General features: G+C 54.5%; 1 protein-coding gene across 1 annotated transcript; it reads left to right on the top strand.

The window, feature by feature from the left end:
• The first annotated feature begins 1,484 nt into the window (after window positions 1–1,484).
• Window positions 1,485–21,359, top strand: CTCFL (CCCTC-binding factor like). Its single transcript, XM_054724238.1, has 10 exons — window positions 1,485–2,032; window positions 2,460–2,659; window positions 3,905–4,075; window positions 4,391–4,524; window positions 6,708–6,828; window positions 7,368–7,517; window positions 7,875–8,035; window positions 14,887–15,069; window positions 19,923–20,022; window positions 21,202–21,359. Exons 1-10 carry the CDS (start codon window positions 1,485–1,487, stop codon window positions 21,357–21,359), a joined length of 1,926 nt encoding a protein of 641 aa, XP_054580213.1.
• Window positions 21,360–24,151: the final 2,792 nt, after the last annotated feature.

The raw sequence follows: 24,151 nt of genomic DNA on the forward strand, positions 1-24,151 counted from the left end.
CACTTTCCTCCTCCTTGCTTCCCCATGTCTCCTCCGTAGTGCACTCTTCCACCCCAACTTCTTTTATTCCATTGACTTACATCCCCCATGTCCTGGACCCTCTCCTACCTCCTCCCCTCCTTTCCATCCACTACCTCCTGCTCAGGTCTCTACAGGCTCCCTCCTTCCCCTTCCGCTGCCCATCCACCTGCCCCGTCCATCCACCTGCCGCCTATTTCCAAACCCCTTTTGGTGCTCCCTCCCTTCAGTCCCCCCATTTTGTCCATCTTCCTTTCAATAAGACACTGGGAGCGCCCCCTATAATTCCCCCTCCACTTCCGTCCTCTCCCCTCCCCCACTAAGTCTCTCAGCGCCCCCTGCAGGTTCCCCTCCACTTCCGTCCTCTCCCCTCCCCCACTAAGTCTCTGAGCGCCCCCTGCAGGTCCCCCTCCACTTCCGTCCTCTCCCCTCCCCCACTAAGTCAGCGCCCCCTGCAGGTCCCCCTCCACTTCCGTCCTCACCCCTCCCCCACTAAGTCAGCGCCCCCTGCAGGTCCCCCTCCACTTCCGTCCTCTCCCCTCCCCCACTAAGTCTCTGAGCGCCCCCTGCAGGTCCCCCTCCACTTCCGTCCTCCCCCCTCCCCCCAGGTCTCAGATCCCCCTCCATTTCCCCTCCTCATCCATTCCCCTAGGTCTTTCAGCGCTATTGCTAGCCCCCTCTATTTCTCCTCATCATCACCCCCCACCTCCAGGTCTCGGGTCCCTCCTTCCACCACCCTCCTCAGCAGTCGCCCCTCCCCCTGGCTCCGCCCCTTGCACGCCAGCACCCAACCCCCCCCCTCCGCTTTTCCACCCTGCGCCTGCGCACACAGCAGCCCTGGATCCTTGATCCTTTATCCTCCTGCCTAAGCCGCCACCTGGGCCGGCAGTGCCTGCAGCCCTCGGTCCGAGGCGGAACCGCTGGAGAGGGCGGGCCAGCACCAAGGCCCCGCCTCCCGGGTGTGGGACGCACCAGGGACCAGGCCCCGGCCCCCTGCAAAGCACGTGCTGCTCCACTTGTGGGCAGGCGGGTGAGATGGCGGGAAGGCGGGAAGGTGGGCTGGGCGGTATGGAGGGGCCGGACGGGGGAGGAGCCGGGAGTGGGGGTGCGCATGTTCCGTCTGCCAAGTGTGTGTGGGCTCAAGACTCCAGGCCCAAAGCCCGGGTGGCTCAAATGGTGCTCAATCTGGAATTGTGCAATGGTGGAAAGCTTGCTCAGGCCCACCTTGCTTGTCCTAGGACGTGCATTTGCTGAAAACCTGCTCAAGCCCCAATCTGTTGGTTCTAGAATGTTCTGAACAAATGCCTGCTGAGGCTCAGCCCCTCCTAGGCATCTGCTCGGTCAGCTTAGTCCTGATTCCTATGGGGCCTAAAGCCTTCTGAGGTCAGCCCCAAAGCCTGCTAGGGGCCAAACCTCAGTGTGCCCCACCAGACTGCTTGCTTCTTTCTCAAACAGGCCAAGTCAAAATGGCGAGGACTGAGGTCCCTGGTCCTTCTAAGCAATTCACCAAAATCAAAGAGCTAGAATTGGTACCAGAAAAAGCCCAGGAGGAGGAGGAGGAGGATGGAGTGTGCAGAGCGAAAGAGCCCCCAAACCCCAGGGAAGTGGAGGCCGAGTGCATCTATGGGGCTCTCCTGACCAAGATGTCCGAGGGAGAGCAGGAGCTGGTGCCCGCCGTCATGGAGGACAGCGGGACGCACATCCTGACCCTGCAGGCGGTGTACCCCACCTTCGAAGACGGGGAGCTGCAGGATGTCGGCTGTCAGATGCCACAGCACCAAGAGGGGGTGCAGGTGATGATGCAGGAGGCCGGCCGTGGGTTGCCCTCGCTGCTGTGGGTTCGAGAGGGGGCCCAGCAGAGCCTGCACCAGTGCGTGGCCATCAGCATCCAGGACGAGGTGTACTCGCTGCAGGCGGTGGAGCCCATGCAGTTCCACGTCCTGCAGAACAGCGCGGCCCTGGCCCCTGAGGACAGTGAGGGTGCGGAGGGCCCGCCCGAGAGCGCTGCACTGATGCAGGTACGGCTGGTTTAAAAAACGGACCCCTTACCTGCAGTTTTAAAAAAAACACCTATTTTTTAGGTTGCCTTTTGTGCGGCATTGTGTATGGACAAATTAACCACACTAAAATAATCCCCAGAAAAATCCTGGAGGCCACGTGCTCTTTTCTTAAGAGTTTTTAAAAAGTTTCACTAATTAGAAAGCTGTCAGGTGACATTGTGGGGTCTTGTTTAAAACAGTGTTGCTTTACCACCAAAACTCCTTGATGCTTAATCATTACGCGTAAGCATTCTGGTTGCAATGGACAACCTTATGTGCTACTTTGGTTTTCTCTTTCGTCACGCGTTCCTCGGTGTGGTCAAGGCAAAGAGCTGAATCCGGTTGTCATTGACGCGTCGTGTTTGTCTGAATGCTCGTTTTCATTTATCAGCTTGACAAGAGCCGGGAGGAGGACCAGCGGCCAGCTGAGGGAGGCGTCCCGCAAGCACAAGACCAGTTCTTTCTTGTGGAAGCGAGGCAGGAGGAGGACATTGTCCTGGCGATTTCAAACGTAGACGGGGAGGAAACAGAAGGTCCTCTTGCCTCTAGTCAGCCACCTGTTGGAACAGCCAGCTCTCCAAAAACTCAGCAAGAGGCCAAGGGTAGGTGGGCTCATGGTGTGACAGGCGCTGCATAAAAGCGGCTGCTGTTCAAGTCTTAAGTGGTGGACTTCTAGTTGCTTTCAGAAAGTCAGGAAATGGGAGAAATGTTAAACGGATGTTGTATATTGTGCATCGAATCCAAGCGTTTTGCGTTTTGCTCACAAATGTTTTAAAAGCGTAGAAAATGCTCCTGCAAAATGCTGTGCATGTACCTAGAATGCTGGGCTCCGACCTGCTCTGCAGTGCGCAGCTGCTCCCCGTGCAGGAGGAGCGATGTGGAGAGGGCAGCGGGGGCGCCTCTGGGGGAGAGGGAGGTGAGGTGGGGCCAGGGAAGGACTCAGAAACCACTCAGTGGGGACCACCGGTCCAGGCAGCAGGAAGCGGCCTGTGGGTGTGGCTTCATAAGGAGGCTGGACGGTGCTCCAAGAGGGAGATCAGGCCAGATCAGGAAGGACCTTGAAGTTATGTTAAAACTGAGGTTGAGCCCTGGTGTGGCTCAGTGGTTAGAACACATGCCTGTGCACTGAAGGGTCTCTGGTTCGATTCCTGGTCAAGAGCACATGTACCTTGGTTGCAGATTTGATCCCCAGACCCAGTTTGGAGGCAACCCATCGAAGTCTTTCTTTCACATCTCTCATTCTCTCTCTCTCTCTCTCTCTCTCTCTCTCTCTCTCTCTAAAAATCAATGCAAAAAAATATCCTTGGATGAGGATTACCAACAAATAAAAAAACCTGAGATTGAATCTTGACAGCCCACAGGATGAATTTGACCTTCAAAATTGTTTTTTTGGCTTCTTTAAAAAATAATTTCTTACTTGTTTAAATTAAGAGTTCACCCTCCAAATCTCAAACTTTAGCTCATTTTTTTGAAGTCCTATTTGGCAACACTTGGCTCTGTTTCCTTCCTCCTGCAGCAGGTGGCTGGGCTGGGAAGTGACTTGGTTTAGAAAGTCACACCGCCACACCGTCCGTGGTCCAAGTCACTCATTCAGCATTACCGCCGCTGCTTCCCGCCGGGGGGGGGGGGGAGTGAATTTGCAGCCCTCCCCGTATAGTAGTTTCTCATATATTTAAAACAAGAGATTGTGCCCCCAAAATCCCAATTCCCAGCTCCTTTCAGGTTCTTAATATAGTCACAAGTTGGTGCACCCACGGCCACTGCCTAATCCCAGCGTGCTCCCGTCACCCCCAAAAGAAATGGGAACACACAGAGGTTTTCACAGCAGCAACTGTCTCCCCCCGCAGGAAGAGAGCAGCCCTTCCACTGTGATCTGTGCACGTTCGCCACGGCCAGGGCGGCGAGCTTAAACCGTCACATGAAAACCCACACCAACGAGAGGCCGCACGCGTGCCACCTGTGCCTGAAGGCCTTCCGCACGGTCACCCTCCTGCGGAACCACATCAACACCCACACAGGTGACCGCCGAGAAGGACGTGGCCCTGGAGCGATGCGTGTGAAGGCATTAAGAATGCGAATGCAACCTGTCCTATGTTTTAAAATATTGTGTTGCTTTAGACTTCAGTTTTGTCTTGTTTTCTGCCATGTCAGTTAAAAACACTGGCGTTACAAAGACTTTTCTCGCCTCTGCCTGGCCCATTTGAGGCTTAAACAGCGAGCCTCTTCGTCATATGTAATGCGTTTTGAGGCTGAGTGTAATTCAGAAGTTACACATTGCTAAGGAAACTTGTGGTGAAATCCTGCTGAGGAGGATAAACTGTGTGATTTTACAGGAACCAGGCCCCACAAGTGTGGCGACTGTGACATGGCGTTTGTCACCAGTGGAGAGCTCGTCCGGCACAGACGGTACAAACACACTCACGAGAAGCCGTTTAAATGTTCCCTGTGCAAGTATGCGAGCGTGGAAGTAAGTTCACACGTGTGCTTAAAGCTCTGTGGCGTCTTATTAAGAAGTTGCTGTAAATTATGTTACATTAAACTAACAGCAGAATCCCTTACAAAAGAGGTTTTATTAAAGGTATTATTCATACAAAGTCTATGCAGGAAATAATAGTCATTCAATTTTCTAAATTGAAAATAGAAAATTGGATTTCTTTCTGCTTTGATTACCTGTTAGCAAAAGCAATATATAAAAGTGTACAAATTACAAACAGAACCGTGTGAGGTGCTTGGGAAATAAATCTCAAATTAGGTTCAGGGCTGTCCCTCGTATGTTAGGGAGCGCTCGGGTCCGCAGACGCAAATGTATCGGCTCCAGACAGACCCCAGATCCGGGCTGCAGGGCGGCTGACATTTTTGCCTCAGTGGCTCTTGGTCAGATACAAAGCGACTTGCTTGAAGGTTTAAACATATCATCCCCTGATACTACAGAGAAACCAGGTGTGTCCAACTTCAGTCCTGTGTCCCGGTCCTATCAACTAGGTCCTTTGGTTAGACCTTCTAGCAGGCTCAGCAGCTCGCTGGATGAGACGCACGAACATGACCATTGCTGTCACTGTCGATTCTACGAGGAATTTTTAAGGCCTCCGCTGTCGGTCGGGACGCCTGCGGGACCTGGTTCTGAGCCTAGTTGGGAAAGGATACTGCACTCCGGAGGGAAACTAAGTTAAAGGGCACGACTAACGTTGAAAGAGGGGAATGATGCAACCTTGTTTCATACACGAGGGAATTTCGCCGACAGGGTCAGACTCTGATTCCAAGAATTTTTTTCTGCTATTGCTATTTTTGAAAGTTCTTTCTCATCCGAGTTAAAGGTTGTAACTTTAGTTTGAAAACACGAAAATGAAAGTTTCAAGGAACAAAGCCACCTGAGACGCTCCAGCCTGGAGTGGACTTTGGTTGGTGTCCTGAGGGTTCTGAGCGCAAACATCGAGGTACACGGAGACCCTTCTCCGGAGCCCGCCGCCGGCACGCAGCCTGTGGACTGGCCGGCCTGGCACACGGGACCCCGTTTTATGAAGTTTCCAAGTCTTGCCATGCTGGTGTGCTTTAAGCGGGCGTCCTAAGCTCCCTGCACCCCCGCGCCATTTCTCACACAGACCCCGCCGGCAGGAATGCATCACGCTGGGGTGCCCAAGACATCCTGTGAAAGCTCCGAGCTCCCCCTCCCACACCCTCCCCTGCGAACAGAGGAGATTGACTGACACATAGCTGCCTTTGATCATTCGCAGCCCTTCACCAAATCTTTCATGCCGTCATCTTAAAAATTCTTTTTGTTTCACTTTCTGATATACTTGAAGACATCTACTTTTCATCTGGAAAAAAAAAAATCTAATGTTTTGGGTTTGGATCTAAGTCTTCTTTTGTTCTTGAATGTTCTTCGGGCCTCTGTGTGCGTGCCACTTACTGGGGAGTGAGACCCGGGGATCACAGGCAGGCGAGGCGGACTCTGACTTCGGTCACCCCTGCCCTCTGTTCTGCCAAAGGCGGACAAGGCCCGCAGGGAGGGAATGCAGACGAAGGTGGTTCTGGGAGGTAACAGACCATCAGGCAAAAATGATCCAACGGGAGGTAATGGGTGGATTGCCTTTTGACTGGTTGCCTGGGGTATGCAGTTAATCAAATTAGAATGTGTTTTCTTCCACTTAAAAGTGGCTCATTATAAAGAAACTCCGGGCACATGGAGCCATCTTGGATGGCCACGTGGATCCCACAGAGCCTGAGAAGGGCCTCAGGCAGGTGTCCGCCTCTCAGAGAGCGAATGTCTCAAAATTCTCATATTGTTTATGCAAACAGGAGCACCCTGCTCCGTGCTCCTGCGGCGCGGCCTGAACTCGGCCGCACGCGTGTAAGTGGCCTTGGGAGTGGAAATCAAAGCCCGTGGGCCCTGAGGGGCCAGCTTGCAGTCTTCCCTGTGGAACGTGCAGTTGAATCTGAGAGTCTCTGGAAACTACTGCTGGTTTCTCCCTAAGGGTCTTAAACGCACGTCAAGTGACAAACAGAGATAAAAAGTAACGACCCCTTCCCGTTTCTCAGGGTGCGAAGTACGGCCTGAGGTTAAAATGCCCGTCTCTCTCTAGAATGCTGATAGATTGGGTCTAAAATTCTCTGGTTTCTCTTGCAAACAAGTACCCTCCATGTGTTGATTAGGCGAGTAAGCTGAAGCGCCACATCCGGTCACACACGGGGGAGCGTCCCTATCAGTGCCACCTCTGCAGCTACGCCAGCAAGGACACCCACAAGCTGAAGCGACACATGAGGACGCACTCAGGTAAGAGTGGCTCGCGCTGGAGGCCACGGCCATAAAGCACCGTCTCATATCAGAAGGGAGCTGGTAAAACTACTCTTCAAGTTCGAGCATCAGAGTGAGTGTCTCTGCGCCCTCTCGGCTGGGGACTCGCTCTGTGCCTTTGCGTTTCTGTGGCGTCCAGGAGCCCACGTAAACGCTGTGCCGTCACGCCGCTGTGACAAAGAAGACACCATCAAGTATTTGCTGCCATTGGTGGTTCAGGGTTTAAAAGTCAGCTCCTTAATGCATCCTCAGCCTGGAAGCACATAAAACAGGGCGCTGGTCCACTGACTTCGTATTTCGTGTATAAGCAACATGTGTATGTGCTTCTCAGTTCCTTACGCTGAGGATGGGAACGAGAGGGCGGTTTGGACTCGGCTTGGGAATTTTGTGCTAATTGGGGGTGAACACAGGAAAAAGGGAACAAAAGACAAGCTTTTAGCTCCCGTGTCCTTTGGGGAGGATGAGGCCTGCGGGGTGAGGCCCCTCTGCAGACGGTCGTCTTTGTCATCATCCTACAGGCGAGAAGCCCTACGAATGCCACGTGTGCCACGCGCGCTTCACCCAGAGCGGCACCATGAAAATACACATCGTGCAGAAGCACAGCGAGAACGTCCCCAAGTACCAGTGTCCGCACTGCGCCGCTCTCATCGCGAGGAAGAGCGACCTGCGTGAGCCTTTGAGTTGATGAACTTCCTTCTGCAGGGGAACCTGTGGGGCCCTGGGCCTGATTCCAGGGAGGCAGCTGGGCTGCAGGAACTAGTCTGGGAACCTGTGTTTTTTCCAGCAGTCCTGTGCTGCCATCTGGTGGCTGGTTTGCATAAGTGCAGCTTCGTGGTATTTCGGTTGTGAGAAGGAAAGGTGCTCCTGGCATCTAGTGGGTAGAGGCCAGGGGTGCTGCTGGAGGTCCTGCACGGGACGGTCCACCCTCCATGTGCTCACGTGCTGCGAGGGCGGAGCCCTGGTTTAGATCAGCCTCCCAGGAAATCGCACCCCCCCGCATATACAATGTTCTGTAACGGTTTTAGGTGTCCACGTGCGCAACCTGCACACTTACAAAGCCGCAGAGATGGAGTGCCGCTACTGTTCCGCCGTCTTCCACGAGCGCTATGGCCTCCTTCAGCACCAGAAAACTCATCGGAGCGAGAAGAAGTTCAAGTGTGAGCAGTGCAGCTACACCTGCAAGCAGGTACTGAGTTCCAGTCAGTTTGGGGACGCGGTGGGAGGCCATGGAAGAAGGGAGGGCTGGAGTGGGCTTTCCGATCACTTTGAAAATGCTGAAAAAAGTCGTGCTTTTATAAAAAGGCTACTGAAAATAACCAAAAGGCAGCCATGAGCCAGTACATTAAAGCAACAGTTCTTAAAGTATGGTTCATAGGCCCCTAGAGATCCTTGAAACCAATCAGGCCATGAGGTCAAACTTTTTATCGTTGATTGTCCTGGCCAGGTGGGTCTGTTGGTTGGAGCGTCCATCCCATACACCAAAAAGGTTGTGGGTTTGATTCCCAGTCAGGGCACATATCTAATTTGTGGGTTTGATCCGCCGTCAAAGTGCATATGGAAAGCAACCGATCGATGTTTCTCTCTGTCTCTCTCTTTCTCCCTCTCCCTCTCTCTCTCTCTCTCTCTCTCTCTCTCTCTCTCTTTCTCTCTCCCTCTCCCTTCCCTCTCTCTCTCCCTCTCTTTCTTCCTCTCCATTCCTCTCTCCCTAAAAATCAATAAAAACATATCCTTGGATACGGATTTTAAAAAATATTGTCCTTAAATAATGAATTAATGCCAATATGCCCTTTGCTGCGTGGCATTGGCCCTGGTTGTGCAAAAGCCGTGGAGGTGCCTTTTACTTGCCCTTGCAAGTAAAACTAGAAAAGTGGCCAGTTAAGCTGGCAACTCCAGCAGCCCCACAGGCAATGTCCTCCAGACGCTGTCCTGCCTCAGAGGTGTCTTCTTCCTACTTGATGGTGTCTTCTTTGTCACAGCGGCGTGACGGCACAGCGTTTACGTGGGCTCCTGGACGCCACAGAAACGCAAAGGCACAGAGCGAGTCCCCAGCCGAGAGGGCGCGGAGACACTCACTCTGATGCTGGAACTTGAAGAGTAGTTTTACCAGCTCCCTTCTGAAATGAGACGGTGCTTTATGGCCGTGGCCTCCAGCGCGAGCCACTCTTACCTGAGTGCGTCCTCATGTGTCGCTTCAGCTTGTGGGTGTCCTTGCTGGCGTAGCTGCAGAGGTGGCACTGATAGGGACGCTCCCCCGTGTGTGACCGGATGTGGCGCTTCAGCTTACTCGCCTAGTCAACACATGGAGGGTACTTGTTTGCAAGAGAAACCAGAGGATTTTAGACCCATAGTGCAAAGCAAAGCAGAGCCGTCACCGCTGTGCTCTTCGCCCCCGTGCACTGGAAGCAAAAATAAAGGGCGGTTTTACTTCCTCATGCCCTTGGGGGAGCAGCACAGCTATGAACTGCATTCAGGCTGGACCCGACTGCTCCGGGTGGCGAGCTGGAGGTCGGTAGGAAGCCCCTCTCCCCTCTGAGGCAGGACCCGTCTGGAGGACATTGCCTGTGGGGCTGCTGGAGTTGCCAGCTTAACTGGCCACTTTTCTAGTTTTACTTGCAAGGGCAAGCGACAAACTCTGCTTATTCAGTTCCTGACATTTAACAATACCAATGCCTCCCTCTGGAAGGTGAATGGAACAGGCATATCACTTCAGAGAAATATTGTGGCCAAGGATGCATCAGCTTTTAAGAGGGAATTGGAATTAGAATTTTGTGAAACTTATATCCAAAGATGGGCGTGACTTTAAGGAAACAATTTTGTATATGGTATAATGAAATGTGTGAGCATTCAGAAGCTCTTCGTAACTCAAACTGATTTTTTTCCCCAACAACCAATCTATTATTTTACAAAATGAGGGCTAGGTAAAGAATCCATTCAAAGTATAAGATAGGTCAACAGATTTTAATGTAACAGCGTACAAAAAGTTCATTGGGTGGTTTCAGACTCCACGTTCTAGCCAATTTTTAAGGAATACCACTTTTTGAGTTTTGGTGTAATATCAAAAAAAGAATGTCTACAATTATTTGAAAAAGCTATTAAAATTCTGTCCCTTTCCCAGCTACCTATCTGTAAGAGTAGATTTCCTCCATCTACTAGTATCTCAACCACAACACACCTCGGCTGACTGAAGGCAGAAGCAGAGATGAGAACCAGGCTGTCTTCATTTAAATTTGAATTTCAGATAAACCAGTGCTTGTGTATATAAGCTTGTCCTACACGGTGACTGGCAGCTCTCTCTGCTAAGCCGGATACTCATTTTTGTTTTGAAAAAAAGGTAATATGTGGTTATAGAAATATGTTAAGGTGTAGTTGGTTTATTGTTCTTTTTAAAAGAATCTATAACTGCTTTCATATTTTAATTTCTCAGTTTTGATTTCTAATACAGTCAGCATTAATCATTTTTTGGAGTATTAATAATGTTTAAGAGTAAAAGGCGTCCTAAGACCAAAAGTGTGGGAACTGCCCTGGCCAGTGTGGCTCGGTTGGTTGGGGCATCGTCCTGTACACCGAAGGGTTCGAGTCCCAGTCAGGGCTCATCCCCAGGTTACGGGTTCGATCCCTGTTCGGGGTGCATGCGGGAGACAACCTATCAATGTTTTCCTCTCACATTGCTGTTTCTGTCCCTCTCCCTTCCTCTCTTTCTAAAATATCAATGAAAAACATATCCTTGAATGAGGATTTTTTTTAAAAGGCACGTGCCACTTGGATATTTTGCCTGGTTAGGAAAGGTGGGAGTCAGTGCTGACTGTTTTCAAAGTGGGAGCTGTAAACGGTAGATGCTTTGAGTAAAGAAAAGAGAGAGTTTTTCTGGTAAACTTTGAGCATTGAAATATTCTAAGCCCAGGCTCAATTTTTCAGAAATGAACTAGGAGAATTTCCTGGAAGATGGATAAGACTTGGAGGGGAGCAGGGGGCCCAGGGAGGGTCAGGCAGAGAGCAGAGAGGGACCTTGAGCTGGGACCCTGCTGGGAGCTCTGAGGGCACTGATTCTGGAGACCCAGGCTCCAGGTGGGACGGTGACGCCCGGCGGGGAGACCGGGAGATGGTCCTGGAGGAGATGAGAGGCAGGTGGACGGGCGGAAGGTGTTCCGGAGAGAGACTGGAAGACTGTCCATTAGGCGATGAACCGGAGTGCGGACGTGCTCATGGATGTCATCTGAATCAGGGCCTTTTAGCCCCGGCCGGTTTGGCTCAGGACACAGAGCGTCCGCCTGCGGACCAAAGGGTCCCAGGTTCGATGCTGGCCAAGGGCACGTACCCTGGTTGCAGGCTCCTGGCTCCGGCCCGGCCCGGGCCCTGCTGTGCAGGAGGCAACCAGTCGAGGTCACATCGATGTTTCTCTCTGTCTCTCCCTCTCTCCTCCACTCTCCCTAAAAATCAATGGAAAAGTATCCTCAGGGGAGGATTAACAAAAACAAACAAACGAAAGAGTCATAACATTTTAAATCAAACAAGTGAAATGTGTATTTTTGTTTGATTTTACATATTTTTTGTCCTGATTCTCCCGAAATTCTTTGCTCATATAAATCTTGGTTAAAAGTTCTGCTGCTTCTTTGCTGAGAACAGTCCCTGGCGCCGGGATGCTTTCAATTCGCTGGGAAGGTTTGTCATCCTTCCGTCAGGACGTAGGAGGGGAGCGGAAGCTTCGTGTGCTTCCAGCCCCACGCGGCCGTGCACTGAAGCTCTAACTCTGTTCAGTTTGCGATTCTGTCCGCCCTTCGTAAACGCAGTTCACGGTCTGCAAACACGTGGACTCTTGGAGGGAAAGTGGTTGTCGTTTCCCTCCCGCAGGTGTGTTCTCCGACCCCGGCCTGTGGGGGCGCTGGGAGGGGACCCGGCCTGTGGGGGCTCTGGGAGGGGGGGACCCGGCCTGTGGGGGCGCTGGGAGGGGGGGACCCGGCCTGTGGGGGCGCTGGGAGGGGGGGACCCGGGCCTGTGGGAGCGCTGGGAGGGGGGGACCCGGCCTGTGAGAGTGCTGGGAGGGGACCCGGCCTATGGGAGTGCTGGGAGGGGGGGACCCGGCCTGTGAGAGTGCTGGGAGGGGACCCGGCCTATGGGAGTGCTGGGAGGGGGGGACCCGGGCCTGTGGGAGCGCTGGGAGGGGGGGACCCGGCCTGTGGGAGTGCTGGGAGGGGACCCGGCCTATGGGAGTGCTGGGAGGGGGGGACCCGGCCTGTGGGGGCGCTGGGAGGGGGGGGACCCGGCCTGTGGGAGCGCTGGGAGGGAACCCGGCCTATGGGAGTGCTGGGAGGGGGGGGACCCGGCCTGTGGGGGCGCTGGGAGGGGACCCCGGCCTGTGGGGGCGCTGGGAGGGGACCCGGCCTGTGGGGGCGCTGGGAGGGGGGAACCGGGCCTGTGGGAGCGCTGGGGGGGGGGGACCCGGCCTGTGGGGGCGCTGGGAGGGGACCCGGCCTGTGGGGGCGCTGGGAGGGCACCCGGCCTGTGGGAGCGCTGGGAGGGGGGAACCGGGCCTGTGGGAGCGCTGGGAGGGGGGAACCGGGCCTGGGGGAGCGCTGGGGGGGGACCCGGCCTGTGGGAGCGCTGGGAGGGGGGGAACCGGGCCTGTGGGAGCGCTGGGAGGGGGGGACCGGGCCTGTGGGAGCGCTGGGAGGGGGGGACCCGGCCTGTGGGGGCGCTGGGAGGGGGGACCTGGCCTATGGGGGTGCTGGGAGGGGGGACCCGGCCTGTGGGGGCGCTGGGAGGGGGAGACCCGGCCTGTGGGGGCGCTGGGAGGGGACCCGGCCTGTGGGAGCGCTGGGAGGGGGGGACCCGGCCTGTGGGGGCGCTGGGAGGGGGGACCTGGCCTATGGGGGTGCTGGGAGGGGGGACCCGGCCTGTGGGGGCGCTGGGAGGGGGAGACCCGGCCTGTGGGGGCGCTGGGAGGGGACCCGGCCTGTGGGAGCGCTGGGAGGGGGGGGACCCGGCCTGTGGGAGTGCTGGGAGGGGGGAACCCGGCCTGTGAGAGCTCTGGGACAGGGGGACCCGGCCTGTGGGAGCGCTGGGAGGGGGGGACCCGGCCTGTGGGAGCGCTGGGAGGGGGGAACCCGGCCTGTGAGAGCTCTGGGAGGGGGGAACCGGGCCTGTGGGAGCGCTGGGAGGGGGGGACCGGGCCTGTGGGAGCGCTGGGAGGGGGGGACCCGGCCTGTGGGAGCGCTGGGAGGGGGGACCCGGCCTGTGGGGGCGCTGGGAGGGGGGACCTGACCTGTGGGGGGCGCTGGGAGGGGGGACCCGGCCTGTGGGAGCACTGGGAGGGCATCTGGGCCTGTGGGAGCGCTGGGAGGGGGGGGACCCGGCCTGTGGGAGCGCTGGGAGGGGGGGGGACCCGGCCTGTGGGGGCGCTGGGAGGGGACCCGGGCCTGTGGGGGCGCTGGGAGGGGACCCGGCCTGTGGGAGCGCTGGGAGGGGACCCGGCCTGTGGGGGCGCTGGGAGGGGGAGACCCGGCCTGTGGGGGCGCTGGGAGGGGACCCGGCCTGTGGGAGCGCTGGGAGGGGGGGGACCCGGCCTGTGGGGGCGCTGGGAGGGGACCCGGCCTGTGGGGGCTCTGGGAGGGGGGGACCCGGCCTGTGGGAGCGCTAGGAGGGGGGGACCCGGCCTGTGGGGGCGCTGGGAGGGGACCCAGCTTGTGGGAGCTCTGGGAGGGCACCCGGCCTGTGGGAGCGCTGGGAGGGGGGGGACCCGGCCTGTGGGAGCGCTGGGAGGGGGGAACCCGGCCTGTGAGAGCTCTGGGAGGGGGGAACCGGGCCTGTGGGAGCGCTGGGAGGGGGGGGACCGGGCCTGTGGGAGCGCTGGGAGGGGGGGACCCGGCCTGTGGGAGCGCTGGGAGGGGGGACCCGGCCTGTGGGGGCGCTGGGAGGGGGGACCTGACCTGTGGGGGCGCTGGGAGGGGGGACCCGGCCTGTGGGAGCACTGGGAGGGCATCTGGGCCTGTGGGAGCGCTGGGAGGGGGGAACCGGGCCTGTGGGGGCGCTGGGAGGGGGGAACCGGGCCTGTGGGGGCGCTGGGAGGGGGGGACCCGGCCTGTGGGGGCGCTGGGAGGGGGGGACCCGGCCTGTGGGAGCGCTGGGAGGGGGGGGACCCGGCCTGTGGGGGCGCTGAGAGGGGGGGACCCGGCCTGTGGGAGCGCTGGGAGGAGGGGACCCGGCCTGTGGGAGCGCTGGGAGGGGGGGACCCGGCCTGTGGGAGCGCTGGGAGGGGGGGGACCCGGCCTGTGGGAGCGCTGGTGGGGGGACCCGGCCTGTGGGAGCGCTGGGGGGGGGGGGACCCGGCCTGTGGGAGCGCTGGGAGGGGGGGACCCGGCCTGTGGGAGCGCTGGGAGGGGGGGACCCGGCCTGTGGGGGCGCTGGGAGGGGGGGACCCGGCCTGTGGGAATGCTGGGAGGGGGGGACCCGGCCTGTGGGAGCGCTGGGAGGGGGGGACCCGGCCTGTGGGAGCGCTGGGAGGGGGGGACCCGGCCTGTGGGAGCGCTGGGAGGGGGGGACCCGGCCTGTGGGAGCTCTGGGGGAGGGACCCGGCCTGTGGGAGCGCTGGGGGGGGACCCGGCCTGTGGGAGCTCTGGGTGGGGGACCAGGCCTGTGGGAGCTCTGGGGGAGGGACCCGGCCTGTGGGAGCGCTGGGGGGGGACCCGGCCTGTGGGAGCGCTGGGGGGGGACCCGGCCTGTGGGAGCGCTGGGAGGGGGGAACCGGGCCTGTGGGAGCGCTGGGAGGGGGGGACCCGGCCTGTGGGGGCGCTGGGAGGGCATCTGGGCCTGTGGGAGCGCTGGGGGGGGGGGACCCGGCCTGTGGGAGCGCTGGGAGGGGACAGGAGACCACGGGCCCTACGCAGGCCGCTCCCACCCCTCGGGCTGGTGCTGTGGGCAGTGTCCCCGCTGTGATCTTTCCTAGCAGTGCGCTCACCTTTGGGGAGGAAAAAACATACGATACATAACGTCCAACACAAAACATCCCTGTCAAGAGCTGAGCGGCTGTTCCCCTCCCTCCAGGGGCGCCACATGGCGGCTCACACCCGGACCCACACCGGAGAGAAGCCGTTCGCCTGCCTGGCCTGCAGCCAGCGCTTCCGAAAGAAGGAGCTGCTGAGCGCTCACGCCAGGAAATGCCACGCCGCCGCCTCGCCCCCGGCCGTGCACCAGTGCCCCCAGTGCAGGAGAGGCTTCTCCCGCTGGGTAAGCTCCCGCCATCCATCTCCTCGAAAGGACCCCCTTCCTCCCGGCACAGCGGCCCTCTCCGGGCGGGCAGGCGGGCGGGCGGAAACCCAGTTACGGACCCGGCCAGGTGGCACCTGCTGTGCCTTGGGAAGGTGTTAGCCGCCACAGAACTCTTGAAAATCTTATCAAAGTGTGCTCTCTCCTTCTGCAAGAGAAGACAGTCCTGCAGACAAAGCCTTGCAAATACTTTTAGGGATTCCCAGACGCACAGCAATCCAGGGAGAATCCCTAGTTTTAGGGTAACACTTAAAAATTGTTCCTGTGAATTCGATTTAGGCTTCTTCACAGAGAGAAAGCAATTTTCAAAATGTTTCACATGTGGTGTGTGTGTGTGTGTGTGTGTGTGTGTGTGTGTGTTCATTGATTTCAGAGAGGAAGGGAGAAGGAGAGATAGAAACATCAGTGATGAGAGAGAACCATTGATTGGCTGCCTCCCGCATGCCCCCCACTGGGGGTCAAGCCCGCAACTCGGGCCTGTGCCCTTGACCGGAATCAAACCCGGGCGCCTTCAGTCCGCAGGCCGACGCTCTGTCCACTGAGCCAAACCGGCCAGGGCTCACAGATGGTCTTAACAGAGTGCTGTCGGTACCGTGCTAAGCACACCATCTACCCTCCCGCTTTATTCTTTTGGGGTGTTGTGCTTGTTTTCTATTTGCGGCCTAACAGATTGCCTCACACTGCTCGGCTTAAGCCCCAAACATGTCTGACCTCAGGTCCCGTGGCCCACCCTCGGCTGGGTGGCTCTGGCTCCCGGCCCCTGAGGCTGCCTCAGGGTGTTGGCGGGGCTGTACCCTCTGAAGGCTGGCCCCGGCTGGGGAGCCTCTCGGTGGGGTGGGCACAGGCCTGGGCTCCTGGGCACACGGGCCTCTCCATTGGACTGCTCCAGTGTGCAAGGAGGAAGCCACCAAGCCTTTTGTCACCTGGTCTTAAAAGTGACAGCATTACTTCTGTTCATTAGAAACGAATCACTGAGTCCAGCCCCTACTCAAAGGCGGGGCATGAGTCCCTTCAGAAAGGAAGAGTGTCCACACACACACACACACACACACACACACACATGTTAGCTAGATCCTGAGATGATGTGTGCTCCACGCTAACTTTACAAAAGTTTTGAGTTACCTGAAGTTGACTATTTTTATGGGGGGGGGGGGGGGGGACGGACTTTTCTTTTCTCTTGAAAGGTAGGGTCGTTGTGTGCTCTGGTAGGGAGCATAGTGGGATGACTCTGGAGTGTTCATGCCAGTAGTTCGAAATGTCAAATAAAAGTCATGGCAACGCTCAAGAAGGAGCATTCCTATGAGGTTAACATTGAGCGGAGCGCCCTCTGGTGAGAGAAGCAGAAAGCGGAGAACAGAATGAGTTGGCCTCGTAGTGTCCCTCAAAGCGTGGAATCAGAAGCTTTGAAACTTTGTCTTTCATTCAAAAAGGAAGATATTTGGATTTACATCTGGAATATATATATTAAAAAAACTCTTACAACTTAATAACAACAAAAAGTCAACTAACCAATTAAAAACAGGAAAATTAAACAGACACTTCTCCAAAGAAGCTCATGAGAGATGCTTGGCATCATTAGTTACCAGGGAAATTCGAATCAACATCACAAAAAGATACCCCTAGAGTTAGCTGTTGTGATAGCTACAATTAAGGAAGCCATGATGGTCCTAGCCTATTTGCCTCTGTGGATAGAGCGTCAGCCTGCGGACCAAAGGGTCCCGGGTTCGATTCTGGCCAAGGGCATGTACCTGGGTTGCAGGCTCCTCCCCGGCCCAGGCCTTGGGTCAGGGCGCAGGCAGGAGGCAGCCAATCGATGTGTTTCTCTCACATGAATGTTTCCCTTTGTCTTTCCCTCTTTCTCCCACTTTCCCTAAAAATCAATAGAAAAATATCCTCCGGTGCCAGGATTAACTAACTAACAAGACACCGTGAAAGAGCTGGGAAAGAGCTCTCCGACACTGCTGGCTGCTTAAAGTGGGGAGGCCCGTCCTGGCGGGTGCTCAGTGGTTAGGTCGTCGGCCCACACACCAGAGGGTCATGGGTTTGATTCCTGGTTAAGGGCATGTACCTGGATTGTATCCCACATGTATCTCTTTCACATTGATCTCTCTCTCTCTCTCTCTCTCTCTCTCTCTCTCTCTCTCTCTTTCTCTCTCCCTCCCCCCCTCTCTGTCTCTCTTCCCCTCCCTTCCTTCTACTCTCTCTAAAGATCAATGGGAAAATATACTCTAATGAGGATTAACAAATAAATAAACAAAAATAAAATAAGCTCAAAGGTTGAATGTCCACCCCTGAACCAGGAGGTCATGGTTCAATTCCCAGTCAGGGCACATGCCCGGGTTGCGGGCTCGATCCCCAGCAGGAGGCAGCCCATCCATGATTCTCTCTCATCACTGATGTTTCCATCTCTCTCTCCCTCTCTCTGAAATCAATAAAAACATATTTTTTAAAAAGCATTGCTGGTGGGAACGCAAAATGATATAGACACTTTGTAAGACACTTTGGCAGTTTCTTACAAAACTAAACATATTTTTTGCCATACAATCCAGCAATCACAATACTTGGTATTTACCCAAAGGAGTTGAAAGCTTATGTCCACAGGAAGACCTACTGTGTAGCAGTTTTATTCATAATAGCCAAAACTTGGCAGCCACCAAGGTGTCCTTCGGGAGATGAACGGGCACTTAAACTGTGGCCCATCCGGACAATGGAATATTACCCAGCACTGAAAAGAAGTGAGCTGTCAGGCCATGAAGAGACGGGGGAATCTTTTAAAAAGCTTTTTCTGCTGTTGCTTTTTTAAAAATGTGTTTTTATTGACTTCAGAGAGAGGAAGGGAGAGAGAGAGAGAGACAAACATCAATGAGAGAAAAACATTGATCGGCTGCCTCCTGTACATCCACTACTGAGGATTGAGCCCACAACCTGAGAATCGAACTGTGACCTCCTGGTTCATAGATTGACGCTCAACTACTGAGCCATACCAGCCGGGCGACATGGGAGAATCTTAAATGCACATTACTAAGTGGAAGAAGTCAATCTGAAAAGCTACATACTATTTAATTCCAAGTATATGACATTCTGGAAAAGGCAAAATTATGAAGACAGGAAAAGACCAGGAGTTGGAGAGGGAGGAATGAATGGGCGAAGCACAGGATTTTTAGGGCCGTGAAACTACTCCGTATGACACATGATGGACACATGTCATTATACATCTGTCCAAACCCATAGAACGTACACCACCAAGAGTGAACGCTAAGCTAAACTGTGGGCTTTGAGTGATGATGACGTGTCAATGTAGGTTCGTCAGTTATAGCAAATGTGCCATCCGGTGGGGGGTGTTGATAGCGGGGGAAGGTGTGCAGATGTGCGGCCGGGGTATATGAAGAATTCCATCTCTCTCACATCAGTCGGTGCCTTCCGCACCCACCCAGACTGGGGACCAAACCCACAACCCGGGAATGTGCCCTGCCTGGGAGTCGAACCCGCCCCCCTTCAGGGTGCAGGACAATGGTCAACCAACTGAGCCACACCAGCCAGGGCAACAAGCTGCCGTGCTTTAACACACAGTGGCCCCAGGACGTCACCGGCCAGGTCCCCTTCCTCCGGGAGGACCCTGCTCGGGAGTGAGGCCTCTGGGTCCTCCAGGAGCAGCTTCTCTCCGACACAGCTGTTCGTCACGTCCGTCACCTTGCCCCTGAGTCCTACCGAGCCTGGGTGTCCTAGAGGGTTACTCCACCTGCTTCTGAAAGGCTGGTGTGTTTTCGTTGGACGTCTTTGTTCATTCGAAACTGACGTGAGACGTTCTTAACCACGAACGCGCTGAGGCTGTGGGGCGAGTGTGGTGTGGGAAGGAACCGTTGCCCTTTATCCTCAGTGGCATCCTCCACCCTGGAGGCTTCCTGTGCCCACCACCCCCCTGCAAACCAGGGCCGGCAGGCTTTTCCGGGAAGGGCCAGACAGTGAATATGTTCAGCTTCTCAGACCAGACAGATCCTCTCCTCCCCGACGGCTCACGTCTGAGGTTAAAGCACAAACACAGCCGGCGGTGGAGGTTCCTAAATGAGGGGAGGTGGCGTGTCCCAGAGCACTTGCTGTACAGGAGCCGTTGGCCGGCCAGGCTGCCCGCGGCCGCAGTGCGCCAGCCCCTGTGCATAAAGGCCAAATGGAGTTTCACTAACCCGTAACCTCCCCCCCTGTTATGTGCGAATCCCCCTTCTGCCACCCATAAGCCCAGGAAGCCCCGTCCTGAAGTCAAAATGGAAATGTAATGGGATTGGCAAACTTAATGACATGTCACCAGCATCTTCCATTAGCACATGGACTTTTCAGATGGTGAACGTTTTCTGCCTTATTTCAAATCCTCCTCAACGTTCCTACCTAAGAATATATCGCTGAGAGGCTCGACCGGGACCCCGAGACGCCCACTGTAATCTGATTGCCGTTCGCAGTGTTCATAACTCAGAGCAGGGCAGGCGAGCCGCTGGCAGGGCCGTGATGGCTCTGGTCTTTTATTGGTTTTCATAAATCCGACCAATACATTGAATTTCAGGTTTAATATCCAGCCTCACCTTGGAGAGTAGAAGCAATCTAGAAAAGTACGTTTTGACTTCTGTTACAAAGAACTACCTAAAATGCACCCGCTTGCAGCTAGACCCACACACACACACACACACACACACACACACACGACAGAAAGGGTCACCTTCACACGCCGTCCTTTTGCGTAAGAGCGTGGCGCGCCCACCTGGTCCACGGCGCGACCTGGGCCGCGTTCCTTCGGGCTCTCAGCGTGTCTGTGTCGCTTCCCGCAGACCAACATGCGGAGACACGCGGAGAAGTGTGCGGCGGCGGCGCCCGGAGCAGGAGGACGGACCGCGGCGAGGGAGTGGGCGATCCCGAAGGAGGAATACGGTACCTCCTTTTAAACGTATTGGGTTTGAATTGGACCCCGATGTTCTCGCTACATTTCCCCGGGTGCTGAGCGTTCTGGGGGAGCACACCCAGGAACCCTGAGGACCAGGCCCCGAAGGCGCCCGGCCCAGGAGCGGCTTCCTGCCACTTGGGGCAGGTCTGGAGCTCCATTTGGCCCCGTGTGGTCATGGGTGGAGCAGCCTGGTTACTTACCCACCTCTCAGGGCTGCAGTGAGGTCGGAGTGGGGAAGTGACTGGGGATCCCTGGGGGAGTCCACACCCCCCACCACATGGGTTCCTGGGGGGCATTTTAGTGGCTGGATGACAGCCACACATGCCCACTGCCCTCCTGTCCCTGAAGCTCCCCCCTCAGCAAAGCTGTGGGTTGCTGGGCGCTGTGTTCACACCCCAGAAGCTGCAATAATGACTGCAAACGGGGGGCTTGGACCAAGGAGGTCTGTCCCCCCGCAGTCTGGAGCCAGACATCCCGAATCCAGGCGTGGCCAGGCCCTGCTCCCTCCGGAGGCTCCAGGGGAGGGGCCTCGTGCCTCTTCCAGCTCCTGGTGGCCCCAGCGTTCCCTGGCTCTTGGCTGCATCACCCCAGCCTGTCGTCACATGACCTCTCTGTCCGTCTTTACCTTTTCTATCTCTTATAAAGCCCCTTGTCATGGCTTAGGGTCTGCCTGGGAAATTGACATGATCTCATCTCGAGATCCCTAATTACATCTCCAAAGACCCTTATTTCAAAAAGGTCACACTCGGGTCAGGTGTTAGAGTATGGACACAACTTTGGGGGGGTGGGGGGCAAGGATTCAACCCACTGCAGGTACACTCGTTTATTGGAGCCGACAAACCAGGTGAAATCCAACAGCAGGGCCAGGCCACCTGGACCGGGGCCCTAAGTGGGATGGATCTGAAAACAGATGAGTGGCTTCACCTAAATGCACTGGATTTTGTTTAAAGCCCCACAGCAGGGAACACCTGTGGCGCTGAGGTTGGGAAACGCTGACAGAAGGCAGAGTTGAGAGCAGACTGATTGTCCTGTCCCATCCATAGAAAGATGGCTTTCTGAAAAGCGTGCTGCTGGGCTAGAAATCAAACCATTGTTTCCAAAATACATTTGCACTGACTTCTTGGCTTTCTTTTAAATTTGTCAACCCTGTGCCTTTTCCCCCCAAGAAGCCGCTGCTGGGGAGGCCGAGGAGGCCTCCGTGGTGAGGGGAGACCAGTACCCAGGAGAGATGACTCCTGTCCACTCCGGGGGAACCACAGCCGGAAGCCAGGACCTGGATGGAGACCTGACCTGCGAGATGGTCCTCAAGATGCTGAATGAGTGAGGCGTTCAGGTCATTCTCACGCGAGTTAGAAACGCTTAGCGTCCTCTTTGAAACAATGAAATTTGTGGCACTGGTAGTCATAGTTTTTTCCAAAGCTGGACGCAGTGCCTAGAATTGTTTGCCTGTTTTTCACTGCATATTTCCAAAATTAAAACAAAAAACATTGCAGTTATTTTATAAGAGGCCAACATCTTGAATTGAGGGATAAAATCCCAAACCCATGAATTCATTCACTAGATTTTGGCCAAAGTGGCCCAAATGAGCAGTGGTTTTTAGACAATGCCTGTTTCTGTCGTAGCACAGACTGTTGAGTGCTTCGGCCAACAGTCAGAGCTGGGAAACTGTATGTGCAATTGTACGTGCCCGTGATAGTTCTTACATTACAATTTTTATAAACATGAAATATTAATTTTATATCCTTTTTTGTACAAATGAATTTTCCATAAAATTTAAAGCCATCGTAATAATTTTTAATGAGTTCTAGATTCAACAAAGAGCCTTAATATTATACAAAAAAAAACTGAATAGGAAATGAAAAACTCTAAATTCGACTAGAAAATAATGCTTAACCTATTTCACCTCGGTGTCTGAGCAAAGTCTGCATTTAGATTTTTGTGTGCTCCCTACATTGAGTCCTTTGGCTGTAGGAAATCACTCTGGTTACTTCCCATTATTGCGTATCAGCATATCAGTTCATCACCCTTTTGTCCTGCTAAAACCACTTTATGTTTTCAAAATAATTGGCAGAGAAAAAACAAAATCCTGATGTGAAAATGTGTATTCGAGAAGAATCTGTACTTTTTTAGAAGCCCCGTAAACAATGAGTCTTTCTCAACTGGAGACCTTCCTTCCCATCTTCGAACAGCATCTGAAATGCCCAGAATTAACGTTAACTAGTCCCTGTCTTCATAATAAGTCCCTTTTTTTTTTCTGAGCTCAGCACTTGCTTTTGCTGTGAAATTTTCTCCCCAGAGTTTAAAATCAGTGATGGGTCCTAAATGCAAATTCTTTCTTTTTCCAGTTTAATTGAGGTAATAATTGACAAAAATGTAAGATGTTGAAGTGTACATCACCGTGATTTGATATACGACTATGTTGTGGAAGAACCTCTCCCATCTTGTTAGCTCAGTTCAAATTCTTAAAATGCTGATCTGTTGTTAAAAATATCCCACGTCAGAAGCGCTGGACAAGGTGAGCATGTGGGAGGGCATTATATTCTCTTCATAACAGCAAACCATTGACTTCACATAGTGAGACAGTCTATGGTCTGTTATATGCTACCATTCTGACTATTTGAACTTTTGTAATTGTTTCTTATTTTTTTACTATTGTTTAAAGATGTTTTGCATAATTCAATAAAATGACTTAAAGTTATCTTTGTTATAAAATGTGCGTGGTCGTTCTTAAAAACGTCTCTCCCCCTGCCCCTCCCCCCCGATGGAGATGTGGAAAAATTGAAACGCTTGTGCACTGCTGGTGGGAATGTAAAATGGTGCAGCCCCTCCCTCCCTATGGAATACAGTAGGGCAGTTCTTCAAAAACATTACAAATAGAACCCCCTGTGATCCAGCAGTTTGGGTGTACACCTAAAAGAATTGAAAGCAGGGCCTTGAAGGGATATTTGCACACCCCCAGTCATAGCAGCACTAGTCACAGTAGCCAATACGTGGAAGCCACCCAGTGAGCATGGATGGGTGGATGGATGGATAAATGTGGTCCATCCATACAATGGGATAGCACTCAGCCTCAGAAAGGAAGGAAACTCTGGCAGCTGCTACCACCTGCATGGGCCTTGAGGACATTATGCTAAGTGCAGTAAGCCAGACACAAAAAGACAAACACTGCATGATTCCTCCTATGTGAGCGGCCCAGAGTAGTCAAATTCCTAGAGCCAGAGGGAGAACAGTAGGTGCCGGGGGCTGGGGGCATGGGGAGTTAGTGTTTAATCGGCGCAGAGCTTCGTTTGGGAAGGGGAACGAGTTCTGGAGATGATGCTTGTGATGGTTGCACAACAGCGTGAATGTACCTAATGCTGTTGAACTGCCCACCCATAGTTAAAATAGTGAATTTTATGTTGTGTATTTTACTTTTTCTTTTTTTTATGTCTTATATTTTTTTTTATTGAGGTATTATATGTGTACATATCTTACCATTACCCTCCCCCACCCCACTATGTTGTGTATTTTACTACAATTAGACATATTTAAATTTAAAGAGAACAGATAAACATGTTTAGCCCTGGCTGGGTTGCTCAGTGGATAGAGCGTCAGCCTGCGGACTGAAGGGTCTCGGGTTCGGTTCTGGTCAAGGGCATGTACCTCGGTTGCGATCCCGGTCCTCCACTCGTGTGGGAGGCAGCCGATCACTGTGTCCCTCTCTCTGTCTCTCCCCCTCCCTTCCACTCTCTCTAAAAGTCACTGGAAAGGTATCCTCGGGGGAGGATTAACAACCAAAAACACGTTTGAAACTGCAAGCCCAGTTGGTATCTAACAACATCGATGCCTCCTCGTAAACAGTCTTTTGTAAGTAATTTGCAGTGTTCTGCGTGTATAACCCCTGATGGCATGGGATGTAGAATGAGATTCAGAGGATGGGCTTTGATTCTGTTATGTGTCCGGACTCCCACCAAACGCCTGCGTAAAAGGAGAAACTCATTTGTTCCTCAAGTGCAGTAACTGTTAGTGCATTCGATTTCTGTGGCAGAAGCAATGACAACAGTCCCCACAAGAGGGCAGTTGTGTCTCCCCTCCACGCTCCCCCCTCCCTACCAGCCCTCCTCCCCAACCACGGAG

The sequence above is a fragment of the Eptesicus fuscus genome, chromosome 12 (assembly GCF_027574615.1).
Source record: "Eptesicus fuscus isolate TK198812 chromosome 12, DD_ASM_mEF_20220401, whole genome shotgun sequence".
Lineage (NCBI taxonomy): Eukaryota > Metazoa > Chordata > Mammalia > Chiroptera > Vespertilionidae > Eptesicus > Eptesicus fuscus.

Excerpts from the sequence above, each read along its gene's own strand:
- CTCFL (XM_054724238.1), top strand. The coding sequence starts at position 1,485 with ATGGCGAGGACTGAGGTCCCTGGTCCTTCTAAGCAATTCACCAAAATC. Across the intron at positions 2,033-2,459 it reads CCCGAGAGCGCTGCACTGAT|CCGGGAGGAGGACCAGCGGC; the intron begins GCAGGTACGGCT and ends GCTTGACAAGAG. Across the intron at positions 4,525-6,707 it reads GCAAGTATGCGAGCGTGGAA|GCGAGTAAGCTGAAGCGCCA; the intron begins GTAAGTTCACAC and ends TGTGTTGATTAG.